At 42.0% G+C, this 17418-nt stretch overlaps 2 protein-coding genes across 6 annotated transcripts in view; one reads left to right on the top strand and one right to left on the bottom strand.

The window, feature by feature from the left end:
- The window catches only part of CBX5 (chromobox 5), a 44985-nt gene extending 37621 nt beyond the window's left edge, over positions 1-7364 (bottom strand). Inside the window, exon 1 of one of the 2 annotated variants that reach the window (XM_025930468.2) lies at positions 7207-7364. The gene's annotated coding sequence lies outside the window, so the exon portion shown is untranslated. The remainder of the gene's footprint in view (positions 1-7206) is intronic. The other variant, XM_086713193.1, reaches the window with a different exon arrangement.
- Positions 7365-7886: 522 nt separating this feature from the next.
- Positions 7887-14393, top strand: HNRNPA1 (heterogeneous nuclear ribonucleoprotein A1). Of its 4 annotated transcripts, XR_015253565.1 has the most exons (12): positions 7887-8029; positions 8599-8715; positions 8967-9113; positions 9253-9463; positions 9557-9649; positions 9730-9822; positions 10116-10190; positions 10387-10545; positions 11105-11260; positions 11476-11541; positions 13935-14020; positions 14253-14393. XR_015253565.1 is itself a non-coding variant. In XM_086713186.1 (11 exons), the coding sequence occupies exons 1-10, from the start codon at positions 8015-8017 to the stop codon at positions 11529-11531; spliced, it is 1122 nt and encodes a 373-aa protein (XP_086569312.1). In that variant the 5' UTR covers positions 7887-8014; the 3' UTR covers positions 11532-11541; positions 13935-14393. The 4 variants fall into 4 exon arrangements, 3 of the variants coding, with proteins under 3 accessions (XP_086569312.1, XP_025786171.1, XP_025786172.1); XM_086713186.1 differs by having other exon boundaries at positions 13935-14393; XM_025930386.2 differs by lacking the exons at positions 13935-14020; positions 14253-14393 and adding an exon at positions 11776-12485.
- The last annotated feature ends 3025 nt before the right edge of the window (positions 14394-17418 follow it).

The following is a 17418-nucleotide window of genomic DNA, read 5'->3' as shown; positions in this document are numbered from 1 at the left end:
CATAATATTCCCTTATTGTTTTTAAAGTGTCTCTACAATCAACAGTGACATCCCCTCTCTTAGTCATTTGTTTGTTTCCCGGATCAGACCTGCTTGGTTTATTAATTTTACTGATCTTCTCAAAGTATCAACTTTCACCTTCATTGATTTTCTCTACTATTTTTATTTTATACTTCATGCTTTTATCTTTACTATTTCCTTTTTTCTGCCTACTTTGGGTTTAATTTGCTCTTCTTTTCCTAGGTTCTTAAGACAGAAATGTAGGTCACTGACTCTAGACCTTTCTGCTTTCTTAACCGAAGCATTTAATACTATAAATTTCTCTCTAAGCGAACTATCTTAGTTACATCCCACAAATTTTAAGATCATGCTATCATTTTTATTCAGTTCAAGATATTCTCTAATATTCTTTGAGGTCTTCTTTGATCCATGGGTGGCTTAGAAGTGTATTAATACAGATGTATATATTTCAGTTCCATTGTTTTTTCTTTCAGGTACTTTGAGGCTTTATTATTAGTTGTGTAAAACTCAGGGTTGTTGTGTCCTCTTGATGAATTGATCCCTTTATCATCTAATCTGGTGTTAGCTATTTGCCCTACCTACCTCATGTCTGTTATGGAAAAAGAACAAAAGAACAGTTTGGAAAGTATACAGCAAACAGAAGGTAAGACGTCTGATGATAGAGGAAGTTAAAATAACTTGAATGAATTTTCTGAACTATCTGTAAGTTATATCTATGCCTGTCTCCAACTACTCATATAAATGAGGTTTGCCTATGTTTTATCAGATCCTTAGATATAATTTATTGTTGGGAAATACAGAATAAATTAGCAGTATTATTACCCTCCACAACTCCCTGTGAGGTAAGTAAGTCTTACTGATTTAGGGATGAGAAAGAAGGCACGTGGAGGATCTGCCTCAGAAACCAAACTTAAGATAGATATCCCAGCCTGTTGGTTGACCTCTTTAACAGGGCATTTTATTCCGACATAATTATGCCTGCTGACTCAGATATGAACTTGCTTTATTCTAAGAAATGGAGATTACAATCAGAAGAATACTTGAATTCAATTTGGTTCCTTCTCCTCTTCTCCATGTAAGAAATGAGAGTGTATTATAAAGCTTGATCTTTGAATAGTCCTTTCAACAACACCATCTCAAGCCCATACTTTCTAGTGTCCTTTATGAAGCATGATGGAACAGGCACTCAGTTAAGTCTGAAGAATAAGACTGCATGTGAAGAATTTTGAAACTATAGCCCCACGACCTACTTGCAGGTAAAAAAATCTGTCACTGTTTAATTTTGACAAACTACACTTACCAGAAAGGATATCCAGACTACACAGTCCATAGCCTCATTAGGATGAGAGTGAAAAATGGCCCAAGTAGTCCATTATGCCCTTTTTAGAAAATCACACACAATTAACAAATGTGTTATCCTGTGTCAATACCCCAAGGATATGACAACCAGACAACTAGCCAACAACTTAGCCTTCTATCCTTCAAGTCCTAGGCAAGACCACCAATGGACTACATTGGCCCAAAATATTAGAAAGAGTTCTTCATGTACATTTAAAACTAGTGGCTTCTGGGGCGCCTGGGTGGCGCAGTCGGTTAAGCGTCCGACTTCAGCCAGGTCACGATCTCGCGGTCCGTGAGTTCGAGCCCCGCGTCAGGCTCTGGGCTGATGGCTCAGAGCCTGGAGCCTGTTTCTGATTCTGTGTCTCCCTCTCTCTCTGCCCCTCCCCCATTCATGCTCTGTCTCTCTCTGTCCCAAAAATAAATAAATGTTGAAAAAAAAAATTTTTTTTAAAGAAAAACTAGTGGCTTCAAAAACAAACTCCAAGACAATTCAGGAGTCATTTAATGAAAGACTTTGGTCTAGAAGGCTATCAGCAATCACCTATCCAATTCCTTTCATGTAAGATGGAGAAACTAAGAACCAAAGAGAGCAAATGGCTCACCCAAGGTTCTATCACTACTTAATGACAGATATGGGAATAGAATCTAAGTTTCCTGAGCCTTTTTTTGTCCCCATTTGCCTCTCGTTTTTAAAATAACTTTTTCTTAGGGTGCCTGGGTGGCTCAATCGGATGAGCATCCTAATTTCAGCCTCAAGTCATGATCTGAGTCAGGGGATCAAGCCCCAGGTCGGGCTCCACAATTAGCATGGAGCTTACTTAGAGTCTCATTCTCATTCTCTCTGTCTCTCTCAAAAAAAAAAAAAAAAAATTCTCTCTCTCTCTCTCTGCCTCTCTTTCTCTAAAGTAAAAACAAAAAAAAAAAGTTTTCTTTTCTGAATTATGCAAAATTTATTTGGATAGGGGTTAGAGAACTAAGGTGTAGTGGTCTGAGTGATGGCCCCCCAAAAGATACCCAAGTCCTAATCCCTTGAACCCATGAATATTATTTCATAGGGCAAAGGTGTGACTAAAAGATGTGAGGGGCGCCTGGGTGGCTCAGTCAGTTGAGCATCCGACTTCAGCTCAGGTCACGATCTCGCGGTCCGTGAGTTCAAGCCCCGCGTCGGGCTCTGGGCTGATGGCTCAGAGCCTGGAGCCTCTTTCCGATTCTGTGTCTCCCTCTCTCTCTGCCCCTCCCCCGTTCATGCTCTGTCTCTCTTGGTCTCAAAAATAAATAAAACGTTAAAAAAAAAAAAAAAAAAGATGTGAAAGGAGAAATTTATCCTGGAATATCTGATTGGGTCTTAAATGCAATCACATTTATCCTGATGAGAGGCAGGAGTTCTGAGACAGAGAAGACCATGTGAAGACAGAGCAGGAAGAGCTGAGGCCACAAGATGAGACTGACAACCAGAAGCTGGAAGAGGCAAGGAAGGGACTCCACCCTCGGGCCTCCAGAGGGGGCTCAACACCTTGACTGCAGATTTTTGGCCTACAGAGTTGTAAGAATAAATTCCTATTGTTTGAAAACCACTAAGTTTGTGGTAATTTGTTCCAGGAGCCACAGGAAACTAATACACAGGGGAAATAAAATTTTTAAAAATCATAAACTGGATATATATAAAACCAATTCCTGATCCAAAAAGAATTGTGCTCCAAGTAACCCAAAGAATGCCTAAAACCTTTAATCCCTCATTTCAAAGGGTAAATTGAAGCAATCAGGGAATGTAATTTTCCTCCCAAAATACTGGCAGATCCAGGAAGACAAACTCAGCGAGGTCTAGTATTTACATAGCTGCTAACAAGAACAGTGTAGGTTTTTCCCCAAACATGTTAGCTGGTAGAGCTCCTGGACAGACTAAACATAGGCACCAGTTGTCACTGTGGGTGTTCTGCCAACACAAGTGTAAAGTTGTCATCAGAAATGAATATGTGGCTTCGAGTAGCTTACAGAAATCCAACAAAGCTGTATCTTGGACTCTGCACAAGCCAACTCTTCTCAGGATGACCTGGACTCTTTCCCATTAGTACAATGATCAGTTAAAGGCATCCTTTATAAGGAGGAAAGGAAAATCAAAGTTATGTCAGGGAAAAAAGATAATTGCCCAGAGTCCAAGTTCATGAATAACAACGTGTAAATAACAGCCATACTAAGTCGGTTACAAGTGATAGCTCACATTGTAATTCACTACTCTTAAAATCAATATCCACAGCACACAGCTTTAAGCCCAATTTCATGTAAGGTAAATGGAAATAAAAATAGACTGAGCAAAAAACAAGGAAAGGAAAGAGATGCTTTACCGAGAATTATTAAATGGGCTATTCCAGTAAGATATATAAATCGTGCTTTGTGGTTAAATTATATAACTTAAATCAAAAATGCTAATCTAATCTTCCTCAGAAATCTTTGTATCCTATATGCCTTTTCTCTTTTCTAGAGCCACTATCAAGGGGTCTGAAAACCACCAAAACTTTCCTATACATATTAAAATCCAGTCACTGCAGAGGCATGTTCTTTCTTTCTTTTTTGCCCCAACCATCACCCCGCTCACCTACTACCCAGATCGCTTTCTTTGTATTGGTTTTCAGACAGACCAGTGAAGATGTGTTATTTTCCCTTTCAGGTTTGGTGGCAATAGTATACCCCCAAGTTCTAAGCATAACCACTTGAAACTTAATTTTTGTAACATAAGCTAAACATCTTGTTTTATTAACACACCGGTACAAATGAACAACCAGACCAGGTTCTCTGATGGCAAGAAATAAGCCTAAACTTAAGATTTTCAATCTGATAGTCTCCGAATTTCAATGAAAAATTACCCACCAGAGAGAGAAATGTTCATCAGACCTATTAACTGACATTGTAAGAGAATTCACAAAAAAGCAATTTGTACTTGCATACCACAGTAAACCAAGAAGCCTGTATTCAAATCCTGAAATCTTTCAAATTAAAATATATCACTAAAATCGTCACAAACGGACCACAGGTTAATTTGTTTATAAATCCAAGCAGCTCAGGCTGGAGATAGAAGGAATCCATTCAGAGTAATGTAAGAAGCATGATTTGGTTCTTTCTTCAGATCAGCTTTTTTTCCCCAAACTGTGAGTTTAGGGCCATGAAATCAGCAGAAACTGACCTCTATTTCTAAGAAAATGAAATCGTGTACTGCAGATGAGAAAATACCAAAGTGCTTTGCACGTGTATTTATATAGTAAAGCCTATTTCAATATGTGTACAGGGTCAGGGTAAAACTCTCTGATCCAAAAGAATTCAGTAAAGGAAAGAGGTTTAAAGCAGGCAAAAAATCTAAGAAGCATCCAACGCAAGGTCCACCTTCTTACAAAAAATATTTGCTAATATTTTAGGAAGCCAAACAAACACTGGATGCAATCGTGTTTAAACTTCAAGAAATGGTAAAAATTTAATGAAATTGTCCTTTTATCCAATGGAACAAAGATCACTCTACATATGAAGAGATATCCATTAGGATTTAGTGATCCATTCACCAAAGACTACTTTCTAAACACTTTACCGGTCTTCTTCGTCTAATTTCCAATTATTAAAATGAAAGATTTTGACAAAAATTTCAGCATCTATCATTTTATTTATTTTTATGTTTTAAAGTAATCTCTACACCCAAGTTGGGGCTGGAACCTATGATCCTGAGATCAATAGTCACATTCCTCCACTGAGTGAGTCCCAGCTCCCAGCATATCATTTTAAATCAACGTGGTTTTTTTTTTTTTTTTAAAGTTTCTTTATTTTTTAGTAATCTCTACACCCAATTTGGGGCTCAAAGTCATGACCCTAAGATCAGGAGCATATGCTCCTCCAACCAAATCAGCCAGGCACCCCTAAATCAAAGGTTTTCAACTGAGGAAGATTTTGCATCACCACCACCAACAACCCCAGGACATCTGGCAATGCGTGGAGACATTTTGATAGTCACAAATGGAGGTGACGGATGAGGTGAGATGCATTTGTTGGCTCAAAATGTCAACATGCTGAGGTCAAGAAACCCTGTAATAGATCAAGATGGTATTCCTTTTAAACCTAAATAAAATACAGATAGATAACCTTAATCTGTATCTTTCTTTATAAACTAAGCAGAAAAAAGTGCATAATTAGCATACCTACAGTTTACAACCAAATATGAAATAAATTTGTCTTCTTGCCAAGTGTCAGAGACTCTCTCCTCCGGGCAGCTAAACTTTCTTTTGTACAATGTCACAAAGGTCTCTAATCAGAAGCTTACTTCATATGTAGTTGAACTTATTAACAGTACTTCTATTAACCTTAAATACATCAGTGAACAACAACAGAGCAATTTAGATTCTTATATGGCCATTATGTAATGAAAATGTCACTATTTTACTGAAACATCTTCAAATCAGCTGACTGGGTATTACCAACAGGTGATTACAGCTCCTGTAAAATAAATATTTTGAAGGAAATATAATCAAAAGGCAATGGAATAATCCAGGTGATGGATGAGTCCTGTCTCTAACACCCTAAATATCCCCCTTGTTAAGCAACTTCCTTATCAAAATCCAGACATCTTCAAAGGAAGAGAAGAAAGAGAGCTTAGAAACTCTTTAGTGGTGTAAAGAAAGATCTACATGGGGGGGGAAGGCGTCAGAGACAAAGATAAAGGCACTGAGACATGAATAATGCTTGTAAGGCGCTTAGTTTAGCCTGTCTAGTAGGTACTAAGTAGTCAAATAAACGTTACCTTTTTAATATTTGTATTTTTATACTGAGGATCACCTTAGTTCTTAGGGGAAAAACAACTCTATCGAGGTGTAAGGATAAAAGAGGCTGTGAGAAGCCCGTGATTATGACTGGAAACACAAAAGTTGACTTTTTAATCTAATCTTTATTTAATCACAAATTACGATCCCTGAAAAGGCTTAAACAGCAGACACCAACCTGCCTAGATCCCACTCTGTCTATAGAGGTAACACACTTCGGTATGTAGCCTTCCAAAACTTTTTCTGGATTTACAAATACCCATTTGTCCGTGGAAAGGTGCTTCACGATGCAGATTTTTCTCGGGTGCCTTTCCACGACAGTATAGATTTATCCTACTGGTTCTAACATTTCAAGTCAGTCTTCCTAAAGAAGCGAGGTCCCAAAGACCTACCTTGCTCCCCTCAAAACCAAAAGTGTGGGGACAGAACTTATAGTTTCCCTACAAGAAAGGTGTATGGGACGGAGGCCTAAAGGATTCGTTAGAGAAGTCACAGCGGATAAAATATGCGCTGCCGCGCCATCACAGGCATTGAATCCCCTTCTTCACAACCTCTAATGTTAAGACCTCCCTCTTCTGGACCGCTGATTGGACGACCTGCCCGAGCGCTTCCCGTAGGCTATCCGTCTACTGGCTCCAAATTTGGTCCATCCATTTAACCGCCCGACTCCCGCATTCCCCATTGGAGTCAATCCGCTGCCTCTTGGATGAGCCCAACCTACCGCGCGCTCCGTGCTCATTGGCTCAGGGAGCCGCTGCTCAGGAGCGGGAAACCCGCCTCCCACATTCCGATGGCCCAAGGACCGATCAGTCGGCAGCTAAGGGCGGACCCAATTGGCCTAAACACAAGCCAGTCAAGCCCTCCGGCGGCACAGCGCCACAGAACTTACAGGAATAAAACATCCCGCCCCTGTTCTTCCATTGGTTGGCCGGACCCACCGCTCCCCCTTCACGAGCCCCCACCCCGCGGTCCATTCATTTCACACAATAACGGGCCCAATTGGAGTCAGTTCAAGACCTCGTATGGGTAGGCAAGACTATCCGTCACTTACCCGGAATCGACACCGATCACTCACGCAAACGTCTTCCCTGTTCCTCTGTGGTGAAGCAGGACCACAAGACAGTGCCGCCGCCGCCTTCTGCGCAACGCCAACCGCCCGCCAAAACGGATCCTTCCCTGCGCCTGCGCGACCAATCCTGGGACCGTACCCTTTCTCCGCCCATTACGCCTGCGCAAAACGAGGCACAACTCCCGCCACTACGCAAGCGCTGTAGATTCGCCGCCGTCTCCCGCCCGCCATTTCACGTGTTCCAAGCGCCCAACGGAACTTCTTAATGCGCTTGCGTAAACTCGCCATTTTACTACACATGCGCTTAGTGGGCGGTCGTTGCAAAAAAAGAAAGAAAACAGTCACCTCATAACTTCTTTCCTAATACATAGTATTAATCATGTTTTGCCAAGTGAGTTGAGCGTAATTTCGGGGCGCGAAGGACTGAAAAATTATTTAAATACCTTAGATACATTCAAATATGAATGATTGGTTGGCGAGCCAATCACACTGGCTAAGAGTAATATTGTTCAGGAACCAATGAACACTAAGGGGTGGAGACTGCGTAGAACGCCCAAACGGATGACGTTACACAGCAATGCGGCACTACAGACCAATAGCAGGGGGGCAGCTACTGCAAATATCCAATCAGAGACACTCAGGGGCGGAGTCTACCAATGCCTAAAGCGAGGAGGCGGGATAAAAAAGCGAGGCAGAAGGTAGGCTGGTAGATACGTTCGTTAGATTACTCCTTTCTGCCCGTGGACGCCGCCGAGTAAGCATCGTGAAAGTCTCCCCTCCCACCGCCGTCATGTCTAAGTCAGAGGTGAGTAACACGCTCTCTTCGGCCTAATTTTCTTTCTCGCTGTTACTGAATTCGGTAGGATGTGGTTTGGTTTGGCTGCTTGCGCCGGCTCTGGCTCGGCATTTCTTCCGTTGCTGCCAAGGGCCTACCCCTCCCAAAGTTCGGGTCGCCATTTTGTCCTCGTCGTCGCCATGAGGCCGCCGTCTTGCAACACTTAGTTTTCACTCCGGGCTTGTTCCTCCTGGCAAAACCCTTATGCATGTTCGATTGTTTTGTTTCGTTTTATTTTTTCACCTTGTATCAGGGGACGATTTTCTTAAGGAGCAGATGTAGTTCTCTATTGGCTCTGTATTCTTCCAGCTCCGTCCTTTTGTTGCGCGTGCGTCGGAGGGAGAGTTGGGACGCATGCGCTCGGGGCTTCCCAGCCCCCAACATATCGTCTCCCCTAATGGGGAGAAGCACGTGGCTTGCGGCGACCCAAAGGAACAATAAGTACTATGTATCATTGTCGTGTAGCTTTGCTTCTCCTAACTGGAAGCTTTTTTGTGTTGTAACCCCCCCACGTAATGATTTTTTCCCCCGACTCCTAGTCTCCCAAAGAGCCTGAACAGCTGCGGAAGCTTTTCATTGGAGGTTTGAGCTTTGAAACAACCGATGAGAGTCTGAGGAGCCATTTTGAGCAATGGGGAACGCTTACGGACTGTGTGGTAAGACTTAGAAGAGACAAAAGGCCAGTAGGACTAGTTGATTTCTTTGGATTATCTTGTTGTGATTACTTGTGAAGATTGTTAACGGGATTATAGTTGAAAATAATCTGGCAAGGGAAGGTGTGGCTTTAGCTGATTAGAGGCTCCCTTGTTAATTTAGTGGGAAACTGAAGGGCCTTGTATTTACTCATGGTAGAAATGACAGTAGTCTCTGGGGTTTTATTATGTAGTAAATTTTATTAACGTTTCAGGTAATGAGAGATCCAAACACCAAGCGCTCCAGAGGCTTTGGGTTTGTCACCTATGCCACTGTGGAAGAGGTGGATGCAGCCATGAATGCAAGGCCACACAAGGTGGATGGAAGAGTTGTGGAACCAAAGAGGGCTGTCTCGAGAGAAGTGAGTGATCTAGTTCTTTTCTCGGTTATTTAAAAGTGTGCCACTAAGCGGACTTTGCGTTTGGGGATGTTAAACTTCTTAATGATCTTGATTAAGGATAGTTTTATTGGGAAGTAAATTAATTGGGCTTTCTCATTAGGATTCTCAAAGACCTGGTGCCCACTTAACTGTGAAAAAGATTTTTGTCGGTGGCATTAAAGAAGACACTGAAGAACATCATCTAAGAGATTATTTTGAACAGTATGGGAAAATTGAAGTGATTGAAATCATGACTGACCGAGGCAGTGGCAAAAAGAGAGGCTTTGCTTTTGTGACCTTTGATGACCATGACTCTGTAGACAAGATTGTCAGTAAGTCTCCGGGGCATGCAACTCGCTAAGGTTTCTGAAACCCGTGCTGTATTCTAGTCTTTGAGATTGTGTTCTCTTTGAAAATTTTTTTAGTTCAAAAATACCATACTGTGAACGGCCACAACTGTGAAGTAAGGAAAGCTTTATCTAAGCAAGAGATGGCTAGTGCTTCTTCCAGCCAAAGAGGTGAGTTTGTTTAATTAGATCTTACAGGCAACGAAGTCATTCGAATCTGTAGGTTTAACACTTCAAACTTCTCTTTCAAGGTCGAAGTGGTTCTGGGAACTTCGGTGGTGGTCGTGGAGGTGGTTTTGGTGGGAATGACAACTTTGGCCGTGGAGGAAACTTCAGTGGGCGAGGTACGTGTGGTTATATATAGTTTGCTGAAAATTAATAGTAAGCTTGTCATTTGACAATCCCCAGATAACTTGTCCACTTGCAACCTATGGTGGGTGTACCTATGGGCCAGCTTTTCCAAAGTTCATTTTTATCCAGGTGTTGTGGCTTCTTACTGGAGGGTTAAGTCTTCAGTATAGAAATCATTTTTGTGACCCAGGGGGGGTTTCAGAAAACTTGAATTTAGGAAGGGTATAATTTGTATGCAGCCAATACACCTCAGAAAGTGGTTAAAAAAAACTCTACTTTTTTCCAGGTGGCTTTGGCGGCAGTCGAGGTGGTGGTGGATATGGTGGCAGTGGGGATGGCTATAACGGATTTGGTAACGATGGTAAGTTTATCTTGGGTACGTAGGTGAAAAGTTTGTTTTGGAATCTCTAGAGTAGGGTAGTAGAGCTAAAGTAGTGCATGACCAGCTCAGCTCTGACCGTAACCGCATGCTGTGAGCAGGCTTTTAGGTGTTACACTTGCACAGGTTTTGATTGTTGAATACTTTTGTCTTATTGAGAAGAATTGTATTCTTGTAGGTGGTTATGGAGGAGGCGGCCCTGGTTACTCTGGAGGAAGCAGAGGCTATGGAAGTGGTGGACAGGGTTATGGAAACCAGGGCAGTGGCTATGGCGGGAGTGGCAGCTATGACAGCTATAACAACGGAGGAGGCGGAGGCGGCTTTGGCGGTGGTAGTGGTAGGTATCCAGTGATCCAAGTACTTGGTGCAATAGTTAGATTAGCTCTTTAGAGTTTATGATCATAAGGGGATTTGATGCTCTTAAAAAGCATTATGTGGTGCAATGCATGGTGTTCTTTTTTAACGGGCTTGCTAATGCTACCTCCTAGCTTTAAGCTGGGGCCGCCTCACTCCCAAATAAGATAGATGGATAAGTGGATAGTCCTGTCTTTAACCAGAATTAGATTAGCTTCCAGCAGGATTTAGTTGTCTTAACTCCCTTGGGATCCTAGGCACTTAGTTGATACATCCAGCATGTGTTTGCAGTGCCCCGGATGGGCACAGACCTTCAAGCCTACAGAGTATATTGCTATTATGCCATGGTAAGTTGGGTAAATTTTATTAAAAGTATGGTTATTCAACTGAGTGCCTTGCCCAGAAAAGGATGATTGGAGCCACCAGAGTTTGGGAGGAAGGCAAGCAGATCATGCAACATTTTTTGCTCTGAGCACTAAATAGAATTCAGAACTTAACCATCTTCTCCAAATAACAAATAAAGGTCCTCTTTCCATTTCTAGGAAGCAACTTTGGAGGTGGTGGAAGCTATAATGATTTTGGCAATTACAACAATCAATCTTCAAATTTTGGACCCATGAAAGGAGGAAATTTTGGAGGCAGAAGCTCTGGCCCCTATGGTGGTGGAGGCCAATACTTTGCCAAACCACGAAACCAAGGTATATATGTTTATTAGAGGGTGAGGGTACCCATAACCAGGTCCAGTAATTTTGGGGTGAGGTGTGTGTAGACCGTGAAAAGCTACAATCTAAAAGCTTTTCAGATTGGGAAAATCATGTGCGCCCGATCTCAGATCTGAGGCTTTATTGCCCCTGATACAAAAAGTGTTTCTATTTGTGCTTCCAAAGCTTAAAGGGACAAATTCTATTCTTAGGTGGCTATGGCGGTTCCAGCAGCAGCAGTAGCTATGGCAGTGGCAGAAGGTTTTAATTACTGCCAGGTAAGTAAACATCTTTTTATGTTTGAAGTTAACTTTTATAAATGATGATGAATCCAGTAACCCTAATATAGCTGAGCAGTGCAACATAGTTAACATTATAATTGCAGTAAAATTGTGGATATTAAGTTAATATTCAGATCAGCAAAATTTGTGGGAAACAAAACTTGCTATTGGATTGTAGCCTTGAGTCTTAATATGTTTAGATTAACAACTTTATTCCATATTGTTCAACAGGAAACAAAGCTTAGCAGGAGAGGAGAGCCAGAGAAGTGACAGGGAAGCTACAGGTTACAACAGATTTGTGAACTCAGCCAAGCACAGTGGTGGCAGGGCCTAGCTGCTACAAAGAAGACATGTTTTAGACAATACTCATGTGTATGGGCAAAAAACTCGAGGACTGTATTTGTGACTAATTGTATAACAGGTTATTTTAGTTTCTGTTCTGTGGAAAGTGTAAAGCATTCCAACAAAGGGTTTTAATGTAGATTTTTTTTTTTGCACCCATGCTGTTGATTGCTAAATGTAATAGTCTGATCATGACGCTGAATAAATGTGTCTTTTTTTAAATGTGCTGTGTAAAGTTAGTCTACTCTGAAGCCATCTTGGTTAACTACCCCAACAGTGTGAAGTTAGAATTCCATCAGGGTGATGCCAGGTTCCATTTGAAATTTATTTGCAACCTGCTTGGGCACAGAAGCCATTGTCTCCACAAACATTGGTGTGGTTGAACTGACAGTTAATGTGTTGTGACCTGGAGTTCACCGTTAAAAGGGTCACCCAAGCAAAGTCCTGGAGTTTATTTGGTTATTAATATGATTGTTGGCACATCCTATGCAATATATCTAAATTGAATTATGGTATCAGATAAAATTATAGATGGGATTAAAGCTTGTGTATCGTCCATTATCATGTGTAATCAATAAACGATTTAATATTCTCTTGAATGGAATGACAACTGTATGGATTTGGGACTGGCAGAGCTTTGGACTTTCCCTACCCACTACCCCTCATAATGTTGAATGCTTCTATCACAATTCAAGTTCAAAACTCTGCCAGAGAATAGAAACCAGCTGCTGGCTAATGCCACCCCATAAGTCCACAGATTAGAAGTGTTTGGGAGACCTTTTTAAACTGACCAGCACCAGTAAGAATATCTTCTTTTTAATACAAAAACAGGCTTACATTAAAGGAAAACAGCAGTTTTGTGGTTGGGTGGGTCCTTAATAGAGGTCTATAGATTAACTGTACTAATTACCGATTTGGACATTAAAATTGCGGAGATGGGGAGGCAACTTACTATATTCACGCTAACTGCAGTTTTCCTTTAAATATGGTACATCACACAACCATCCTAAAATGTTAATTGTATAGAAAATGATTTCTGAAGCCTTTTTAACAGTCACTTAATATCCAATCATTGTTATTTGTTACATAGGTTCTTTTGAGCCCTCCCTTTGGTACCCTCAATTTCAGTGCCATTGTACCTGGTAGCATAGAGAATTGTTTATCACTAGGACTGTGTATTCCCTCCCAATTTCGTGGGTGTGTTACTTGGAAGTTTGGGGAGGAGGGCGGAGGGGGGAGCGGGTGGGAGGTGGGTGGGAAAGCATGGGTGATAGTTCCGTGAGTTTGATATTGGCTGAGTTTGCAATGGCAGGTGGAACCTTAACTATTGAGGGAGTTTGCAGATACCTCAGGATTCGTGACAATGCCTTTAAAGATCCAGGAGAGATGTTCAGCTACTAGGAACTGCTAGCAAGCATAGCGCGAATGGCTCCGAGCTCAGACACTCTACAGCTGAGAGTAGACACTTGTGGTATGTGGAGTACAGATAAGCCAGGGGCAGGCCACGGCACGCTCCATGAAAGCTAGGAGGGAGTGAAGTTTCAGTGACCATCGCGAGAAAGGAGGCAGACAAGAGTAAGGCACACCTGACTCTTAGGACTAGCAGTCAGAACCAGGAGAAAAGGTTTTATTGCTATGCTGGTAGGTAAGAACAGATTTTACTTCCATCCATATAGTGTTCTCTAAAATCCAGTTTTCTGTTAACATTAATCCTTCATATATTGAGCCAAAACTAGTCCAGTTAAGCTGAACTTGGTTTTTCTGGAGATGAATTTTCTTAAATTGACACCCTAGATTTGGTGGCTCCCAAATGAAGGAAGTAAACACTTTAATTCTGTGACAATATATTTTTGCCCTTTAATTTTATTTCCTACCTTCCTTTGACCCATTTCCTTAAAACGATGGCTCAAAGTAATGTGTTAGAATCTTCCCAAAAGTCTGGGGGGAGGGAGGGTGGACCCTTTTGGGGAGGGGGAGGTGGGGGGTTTACCCTGAGCTGGGACTTGGTCTCCCAAAAAGCTAGTTCTAAAGGTTGTTTACTTTTCTAGGGAGGAGTCTGCTACTCCAGGCTAATCAACTCTCTTTAAAAATATAAAACAAAACAAACTCATCTGTCCAAATTTATGGCTAAAAGGTAAGCTGTTTACAAACTTAACAGGCGCCCAGAGTGCTTGGTATTGCCAGAGTAGACCGTGACGAGCTGTACCTGAGAACAAAAACTTTCATAGTCTGGTCTAGTAAAAGGCCATAGCCAGCAAAAAGTGATTAAAGCAGCTGGGTTCCCAGTCAACAGAACAGTATAATTGTAGAATCTTCCAAATGCTTATGCAAATGCCTCATAACTTTTTTTTTTTTTTTTTTGGCAGGAACATCCTTATGAGGACAACCTTTATCTGAGCCACTGCACTTCATTTTCACTACCATGTAGTTGTTAGCTGTTCTGCAGCTTGAATTAATCATTCAGTTTTATGAATGGACTTTTTAAATAAAATTTCTTTTGATTTCGACTTGGTTCTGTCTTGTTTCTTCACTTTCATGATATGGTAAATCAGAATTTTTAGCAGAGTTGAAGTCTTTCCCCTTTGTTCCTTTCTAATTCTTACTTGGATCCTTCTAAACTTAAAGTAATGGGGGTGCCTGGGTGTTGACTTCAGCTCAGGTCATGATCTCACAGTTTGTGAGTTCAAGCTGGGCTCTGTACTGACAGCCTTAGAGCCTGCTTCAGATTCTGTGTCTCCTTGTCTGCCCCTCCCTTGCTTATGCTCTCTCTCTGAAAAATAAACTAAAAAAATAAAGGAACAAGCAAGACCTTATGTAGGTGGGTAAAGAAAGGTAGAACAACATAAACACTTTAAAACAAAACCACAGGTTGAGTTGAGATTAGGGAGGAACAATTGGTTTGAGAGAGAGGGAGACAGAATCTGAAGCAGGCTCCTGGCTCTGAGGGCAGTCCAGAGCAGACGGGGCTTGAGCCGCAAGATCGTGACCTGAGCCAAAGTTGGATGCTTAACCAGCTGAGCCACCCAGACATACCAGGTGTTACTATAGAAGTTTTACACTATCAGGATCCTGGTTTAGTGAAAGCAAAAACTGGCTCTGAGTGCAGGAGTAAATCTTAGCCTAGTTAGAAGTAGGGTGTTTACAGTGGCCTCCGCAAGTTATTTATTGCCAGCTATCTCCGGCTCCTAAAATATCTGGAACCAGGATTAGATGAGTATGGAAAGGAAGGAAGTCCCCGTGTTTCCAAGGTAATCAGAAGCTTGGGCGCAATAATATAATCCCCTAGCAAATGCTTAACAAATGTCCCCTAATGCTAAAGAAAAGGTTATCCAGCCTCGATTTTAAACCTAGCAAAAGAGGGGTATTGAGCTGTGAATGTATAGGCAGCCTTCACTTACCACAGTTTTAAGAATCAAATTTTGAGGGGGCGTGGGTGGCTCAGTCAAACATCCCCGTTTTTGTTCAGGTCATGCTTTGAGGATGGTGGCATCAAACCCTGTGTCAATGTCAGTCTGAGCGTTGGAGCCTGCTTAAGATTTCTCCCTCTTGCCCCTCTCCCCATTTCAGGCTCTTTAAAAAATCTAATTTGTGACATGAAGTTATAGCAACTCAGGCCACCAGACTGCAAAAAGTGTTCCTATTGAAAGTGAGGTTAATGCCTCTTCCGTTCTGTGTATTTTGCTACATGTTTTACAAATACAATATTGTTAAAAAATCCCATACTCTTTAGATGAGGAAAATTACCTTGTTGAAGTTCTACAATCTCTGAAACATAACCCAGGTCACAGTCCACCGGTGTTCCACCTGTTGCTTTGGGTAGCCACGTACCAAGTTGTGTGCATACGTGGTGGTCTTCCGCACTACGGTATATCTTGAGCGCTTGGCATTTCTCCTGTTAGCTGTTTGCATCCCCGGTGTATCTCCAGAACTCAGGTGCTCAGTAAGTGTTGAATAAATGAAGGTCTGATTTTGCCTCCGGGTTAACCACTTTTGTGAATTTGGTTAGAAGTAAAAAAAAAAAAGTCACTGCCCGATGTTCCCTCAGGTGAACTAATCCAGTTTTTGTTTTTTTAATATTTATTTATTTTTGGGAGACAGAGTGCAAGCAGGGAGGGGCAGAGAGAGAGGGAGACACAGAATCTGAAGCAGGCTCCAGCCTCCGAGATGTCAGCAGAGCCTGATACGAGGCTCAAACCCACAAAGTGTGGGATCGTGACCTGGGCTGAAGTCAGACGCTTGACGGACTGAGCCACCCAGGTGCCCCAAACTAGTCCAGGTTCTGAACAGCTAATCCCAGGCTCTGCCCTTCACAACTAGATCCCACGTTTTCAATTTTTTTTTTTTTTTTTTTAGAAAACAGTCGACAAGTTGTCTGAACTGTTTTTAAAAGATCAACTAGGAATCAGCTTTTAAGTTGCTTTCATTCCCTAAACCTAGGCTAGAGACCATGTTCCTGAGAATCTATAGGCATAAGGATTCCACACCTCTTTTGATCACTGCCTTTTATGTCTCAGAACTGTCTATGAGAACTTGAAAGTAAGTTTTCCTTGTTGGAATGGAGCTAGTCAAATTGAATAGAAAGGTAAATAGAAGTAAAATACCCTAAAGAGGTAATTGGTATAATTCAATGACTAGAAAGATGGGGAACCACCTGACTCTAACTTAGGAGATGAAGGTGTCATGTCAAAAGTTTGGATTTTGATGTGATGGATTCTGAAACTTGTTTCTATATGTTTCTTTTTGAGAGACTGAGGGCCAGAGAGAGAGAGAGAGAGAGAGGGAGACCAGAGAATCCCAAGTAGGCTCTGCGCAGAGCCTAAGGCAGGACTCGAACTCACAAACTGGGAGACCATGACCTGAGCCCAAATCCAGAGTCAGATGCTTAACCAACTGAGCCACCCAGGTACCCCAGATTCTGACATTCAATCATGTTCTGCTTCAAGAGAAAAATAAGAGGCCCTAGATCTTCAAGGATCTAGAAAAGGGAGGGCCCCAAACAAGAGCAGGGTAGTGTGTCTAACATAACCAAGGAGATAGAAAATGTTACCAAAATTCATATCCTGCTCCATGCTGGAGCAGATTTTGCCCAGACTTGGGCATGAAATCCCTTGAAACTCTGATGGCCAATCAAACTATCTCATTCCAATCAAGACCATCTCAGTCTTCTGAATAGAGCTCTGGCACAATCATGATGAGGAAGTCCTGCGGAAGTAGACAGCAGGGAGAGAACAAGAAAAAGGCCTGCGGGCATTCTAGGCTTTTCTGTTGCTCCAAAGATTGGGAAAGGAGAGGCCTAAACTTCAGAGACCTTGCACCGAGGGTGCAGTCAGTTTGGGCCGCAATCTCAGCTCTCTGAATCCTGGGCCACCAGGGAGGGTGGGCTTCTTCAGATCATCCATGGCGCCTGGCTCTGCAAAAGGAGATTAAGCAGGTAGATCTCCACACTGCTCAAGCCCAAATTTCTTGCGTACCTCTCTCATACAGAGCTGTAGGGGAAAGAAACGAGACTGGCAGGGTTCCCTCCCCATCACC

The sequence above is a fragment of the Puma concolor genome, chromosome B4 (genome assembly GCF_028749965.1).
Source record: "Puma concolor isolate L17-30 chromosome B4, mPumCon1.1.hap2, whole genome shotgun sequence".
Taxonomy (NCBI): domain Eukaryota; kingdom Metazoa; phylum Chordata; class Mammalia; order Carnivora; family Felidae; genus Puma; species Puma concolor.
Note: the sequence above shows the minus strand (reverse complement) of the source record. Positions and strands in the feature narration are given on the sequence as shown.